Source organism: Rhipicephalus microplus, chromosome 3 (genome assembly GCF_043290135.1).
Source record: "Rhipicephalus microplus isolate Deutch F79 chromosome 3, USDA_Rmic, whole genome shotgun sequence".
NCBI lineage: Eukaryota > Metazoa > Arthropoda > Arachnida > Ixodida > Ixodidae > Rhipicephalus > Rhipicephalus microplus.
In genome coordinates, this window is record NC_134702.1 from 284,843,548 (window position 1) to 284,849,547 (window position 6,000).

Here is a 6,000-nt window from a genome sequence, read left to right on the forward strand (position 1 = left end):
TCATCGAAGCCTCGGTGACGAACTCAGCGACGGTCTTAGGGGGGTTGCGGATGAGTCCAGCGAAGAGCTCTTGTTTAACTCCCTGCATCAGAAAGCGCACCTTCTTCTCTTCTGCCATTTCGGGGTCAGCTCTCCGGAACAGCATCTTCATCTCCTCAGCGAACAGTACAACACCTTCGTTAGGGTGTTGCATTCGCGTCTCCAACAAAAGGGCGGCTCGTTCTTTCCGCACAGCCGTAGCGAATGTTTTGAGGAATTCGCTCTTAAAGACAGTCCAGTCGGTTAGGGAGCCTTCATGGTTCTCAAACCACGTTCGAGCTGCATCCTCCAAATAGAAGAAGACATGACGAAACGTTTCTTCGTCATCCCACCTGTTAAAGATGCGGATGCGCTCCAGCTTCTCCAGCCACTCTTCCGGGTCTTCACCAGGAGATCCTCGGAATGATGGGGGCTCACGAGGTTGTTGCAGAACGACGGGAGGGTCGGTAGCGCTGGTCATGGTGCCTGCGTTGATCATCGTGGTTTGTATGTCTTCTTTCCTTTTTTTATCCGGGAGCAGTCCAAACTCTGGCTGAAGGCCTTGCTGTCGGCGGCTGACACGAGTTGGGTGTGCTTGTCGGCTTGGCAATGGCTTAGGGTTCATGTACCCTGCACCTCCACCAGATGTCACGCAGCAAAGGACGACGCAGTTGTCTATGAGGAAAACAAGTTTATTGGAGCGAACCTGTGCTCCCCTAACAACTGAAAAAATACACAGGCGGCGAAGCAGCGGCCAGCAAAACGACAGGCACGCTAGTGAGCGTCGGCGATCGAATGACGCGGCATCGGCTGTGCGGGAATCTATATCCCTCGGCGCGAGGGTTTCTCGAATAGTCGAATTGTATCGGGAACGCCGTGATAGCGTTTGTTAGAAACGCTGTACGTTCGAACAGCGTTTCTAACAAACAACGCTTGAAGCGTTGTTTCTATCGAACAACGCCTGAAGCGTTGTTCGATAGCGTTTGTTCGAAACGCTGTGAAAACGGCGATAGCACAGGCCGGCGCAGCCAGGCCGAAAAAACAAAACACAAATAAACAAACCCAATGCATGGTTCGCGGCAATATTTTTTTACTTGTTTGAGAAAAGCAGTGCACAGGCTCGTTTAAATGTACATGTAATGTGTGTCTGTTGCAATAAATTGTCCTCTGTGTCACGCTTTTTATCCTCCGTCCTCCTAGGATTATATGTATTGAGATGTAATACACCTAACAATACAACTACACTGACTTGCATTTCTCACTGGGCCAGGTGAATGAGCTGGTCAGCTACTCTACATCATTCTTATAAGTTTTTATGTTTGGGTGTTGAAAGGACACTAAAGAGCGAAATAATTTTTCGCATACTGTTAAAGTATGATTTCACATCACCACTCTTACCACGACACGACGCTTGGCAAGTGCGAAACCGCGCAAAGAAAATGTCTCATCAAACACCATGACATCATTATTTTGATGGCATTTACTGGGTTCTACATAGCTTATAATCGATAAATATGAATGACATTGTCATCTGTGGGTGTCAAAGACCTAGCATATGAAGTTTCAAAAAATATCACAGAGCCAATCGCAAAATTGTGAATAATACATTTAAAAACTCTTGACGTCACGCATGGACATTTCGGCACAACTTTCAATAGTGAAACTTCAACCTTAATTTTCTCCACTAATAACGAACTTGGGATAGTGAAACATATGGCATTGGCATTAGAGTACTCGGAGTGCAGTTTGTCGATCTAAACAAGGTCACTGCTTCTCTTCAGTATCCTTGTAATGCTTTTGTAAAAAACACACAAGAAGCTTGTGAATAAAGTGCAAAGCTACACAGCAAACTGGTGTTGCGAGTACGGAGTTTGTACAATGTGATTTCACCCTTGCCACATTGCTGCAGTGAAGGGAACCAAACTGCTCGAGACTACAGCAACAAGTGCCTATAAATCCCTCCAGAGTTTCCTTCCACAGTTTCAACCACATGGGTTCAATAGTGGCAAAACATGACATTTATTCCACTTGTTCTTTACAACTCTATCATAAACAGAGACAAACACATGCATTTTTCTTGGTTTAAATGTTGTTTTTTGATCTTTTAGTGGATAAGATGTCTTGAGGTAACACCGATATTATTGAAAATAGAATCATATTGAGGAATATATTCAATATCTCTGCTGCTAGCCTCCTTTCTGACATGCATTCATGACAATTGCATTAATTGGCAATTGTAAGAAGTTTCACCCTAGTAGTAAATTTACCATGCATCACCCTTTCAGCAAAATTAACTTCCTAGATATGACGGTATCTACTGAAACATTCTTTAATGTGAAGTATGAAAATATACAAATCCTTTGCCCACACCATAAACATATAGCAGGCAATGCCAATCAGAAAAGAAAAATGAACAGGGCAGAGCCAAGTGAAATTTTGGGGAGGAAGGATGTGCAAGAGAAGCGGACTCTACCCCCAGTTGAACAGGACAAAAAAAAAAAAAAGAAAAAAAAAAATACCTTGGTTTGGTTTACAATGTTGTTTTTGCTGCTGACATGTTTGGTCCAATTTAATCTTCAGTGGTGAATTCTTGTGATGTGCATCTTAATGGGGTTGTCTTGGAGTTCTTTCTTTTACAGAGAAATCAAAGGTTACGCTCTACATAATGCAAAGGAATAGCCAACTATAATACATAGACTACACAAGCCATCATCTATGACACGGCAAAGAAGAAATATTCATCAGACAGGCAGAGCCTTCAAGAAGCGTCTGTAGCGACAATGATCACTATGCTCACCAATTAAGCAAGCCAAAGGAGACATTTGGCGAAATGACCTGAACTACACTCTGAACAAAATCCAAACTGAAGCTTGAAAATGAGGAAATCACCACTAGCTGAACATGTCCCATAGCACAGCTTAACCAGCCGCTAGCCTTTGCAATCAAATACCAAAATGCATTTCCAAACTTAAATAATATATTTTGCAAGTATTACCCAGCATTAACTAGCAACGAGCCGCTTCGGAAAATGTTCCCCGACATGTCAGTGCATGCAAAAGTAAACCCGCATTTTTTTTTTTTGTACACATAATACCTAGTTGTCAGCTAAGATTTAAAACCTGCAAACACCTTCAAGATTATGTTAGAATCAAAAGCACTAAAAGTGATTTATGCATAGTATGAAATCTAGTTTTACCTGCACTAGTTCAAACATTATCCACATGATTAAATATACATATTGTCACAAACAGGACAACATTTTAACATGGTGTAGTAGCACAACTTCGACAGGGACATGGAGTACAAGAAAACACGACACTCGCTTTTCTTGTCCTCTGTGTCCCCGCCGAAGTTGCACGACTATGCCACATGTTAAAATGATATTTCACCAACTAGTCTAGCTCTCAACCCTACTGAACAAACAGGACAACCTGTTAACGTTTCATTAAATAGGCATCAAGCAAGCATGGCAAATGACTGGAAGCAATGGTGCAACAATTTATAGTGGTAGGACATATCTTCAACAATCTTAAACCTTAAATCCAGTAACCAACTTTTCGAAAAAGAAAAATTGCCGCACCTTATTCACAAGTTTAATACATTCCAGCCAACAAGTATAAATGTGTCAAAGGCGGCACTTGAACCAATTTGACATGGCACATACACCACGAAAACCTATAAAAATATAACTTCAAGGAATTTTTAAGGCTAATTATCCCCATTGTCAGGTGGTGCTTCCTCGAGGCAAAGATAATTCAGCAAAATGTCTGCTCCTTTTCTACCCATCCATGCAAAACACTAGCTCCCTCCTGCCCCTCATTTCTTTCTGTTTCATGGGCTTTTGATTGATTGCCCCTTTTACCCTGGTGCAACCCATTAGGGGGATTGGCTTTCAACTCACCCAATTCAGCATGCCGATTTCTCATTTTCATCTCCCCGTTTTCGCATGTGGCCTTCCCTGCTTTGTTTAAGTTGGAGGAGAGGGTATGAGAATATACAAAATGCACTAAGATAGGCAAGGGATGAATTTTGGCCTTGTTGGTACAACATATATGAAATGTTTTGTGGTCATTTGCTGATTGTTAGCACCAGTGTATCCCACATTCCCTTCATTTTGATAAATCTGCCCTACACAATTCAGATAGGTCGGCAGTTGCAGCCTTGAAGAAGTCTGCATGTTGAGACGATGGCCCTAGCGACAACCCGTGTTCACAAATGTTTCATCTCTTTAAGCTTGTCTTCCTCTCAACTTCTGTGTTTTTTGGTTTTATAACATGACACTTCTGATCTAAAAAAATAATAAAATTGGTACTGCCTTGTCTAATTCGTCTTAATGATAGCTCATTTTTGTCTGTATTTTAGTAGATTTTCAATGCACCAATTGTCTTGGTTTTTTTCGAGCAATCATTTGACTGAGTTAGTGAACTAATGATTGCTCTTCGTTTATTTTCCGCCATCTTTTGTTTATTTCCTGCCATCTTGCATCTACAGACTAGTACATACTATACTAAGACTGAAATTATGAAAGAAACAAGAAGAATGATGTTTTTACACTGCAGCACCGAAACTAGAATATTTAGTAATAGCGTCTTTTTATTTTATTACCAGCATGTCAAGTTGCCGGAGGCATGAGTGCTGGCTAACTAACGAAGAGTTCATTCCTGGGCGAAGGTGAAAAACATCCCTCCCTCCCCCCTCCCCCCCCCCCCCGCCGACGCTAATCTGCAATCTTTTTTCAGCGGTTCATTATTTCAAATAGCATAACAATTCTAAAAGTGGGCCAAATGTGACGTATCACTCTAATTTGAGCAGCTGACTCGCCCGTCACTCAGTGTCAGCGCAGCCGATTTTACCTGGTTGAAACGCTCCCGCTGTAGATCGGGCACAGCAGAAGAGCGACATATCACCCTAAAACCAGCAACGTGTTTAAATTACACACACAATAAATGTACATCATGATTACACGTATCGCAACAAGAGAAATAAGCAACACGTACGGTAAACAATGAAAGTCTTACTTTTATTGTCAACATCTGTATAAGCATTTACAATAACCTTATCAGGCTGCTGTACAAACCGAGCAACTTGAGCAGCGAGAACGTTTTCGAATTGTGGTACATTAACACAGAGCGGTATTACCACCACTGCCACGAAATTAATGGTGCAAAAGCGCGTTCACCCGGAGATTAGTTAGAGGTTGAAAGCTTACCCGTCCTTGACACGAGGTGCTCTATGAACCTGTGAACGTTTGTGTTCATCACTGTCGTCACTGAAGAGCAGATTTATTGCGAGGAAGAGTGCTTGCCGCAAATAAGCACGTAGCTTGAACTTCGCGCTGGTTCAACGACAAACTCGGAAGCCGCCATGACACTTTTTTTCACAGAAAACGAGCCAACGCAAGCCTAAGTTGTTGCAAGCAAAATTCAACGCAGCCACCACCTCAGACACAGCAGCGATGACCGGCGATTTGTGCTTAATACGTTTTCGTTTTTTATCTGTCATTTTAAATGTTTGACGAAAACAATCGCTTCACATGCTTGAATATTATAGTCATCATCGTCAGTAAGCCCGCAAAAATTGAATGCGGAACTTCAAGGCACCCAAAAATGCCATTTTTATTGCTATTATTATTATTATTATTATTATTATTATTATAACTTGCAGAGAAATTGCAAGGCTCCTCTGAAAATTAAGTAGAGCCACAGTCACATGCATTCTCAGCGCTGCCCTAGAACACTCGTATGCGAGGACTAGAACAAGAAAAAAATTATGACTTAGAGGAAATGAACAAAACCATAACTACATTGATTCCTAAAACGCAACTGCAGTTAGGTTAAAGCACTAGGGAACGAAGTAAGCAAACTCTCACAAATCACAAAAAAAAAGAAAAAAGAAACAACAATCTACAAAGGCTACCCCTTCAAGATCTAAAGTTGAATTAACTCAGCTAAAAGGGCTAATTAACAAAAAGAAAATTGCCGA

The 6,000-nt window shown here is 41.6% G+C and overlaps 1 protein-coding gene across 7 annotated transcripts in view; it reads right to left on the reverse strand.

The window, feature by feature from the left end:
- LOC119167716 (uncharacterized) overlaps positions 1 to 5,608 on the reverse strand; it is a 38,600-nt gene extending 32,992 nt beyond the window's left edge. For 2 of the 7 annotated variants that reach the window (XR_012893959.1, XM_075887748.1), the window contains exons 1-2: positions 5,228 to 5,608; positions 2,538 to 2,644 (exon numbers count right to left, since the gene is read on the reverse strand). Coding sequence is in view for 1 of the 7 variants with exons in the window: in XM_075887747.1 (XP_075743862.1) it covers positions 5,228 to 5,276 (49 nt within the window). In the remaining 6 variants the exon portion in view is untranslated. Of the gene's footprint in view, positions 1 to 2,537; positions 2,649 to 3,919; positions 4,691 to 5,227 lie in introns of those variants that run through there. The other 5 variants (XR_012893960.1, XR_005109285.2, XR_005109281.2 and 2 more) reach the window with 3 other exon arrangements.
- Between the last annotated feature and the right edge of the window lie 392 nt (positions 5,609 to 6,000).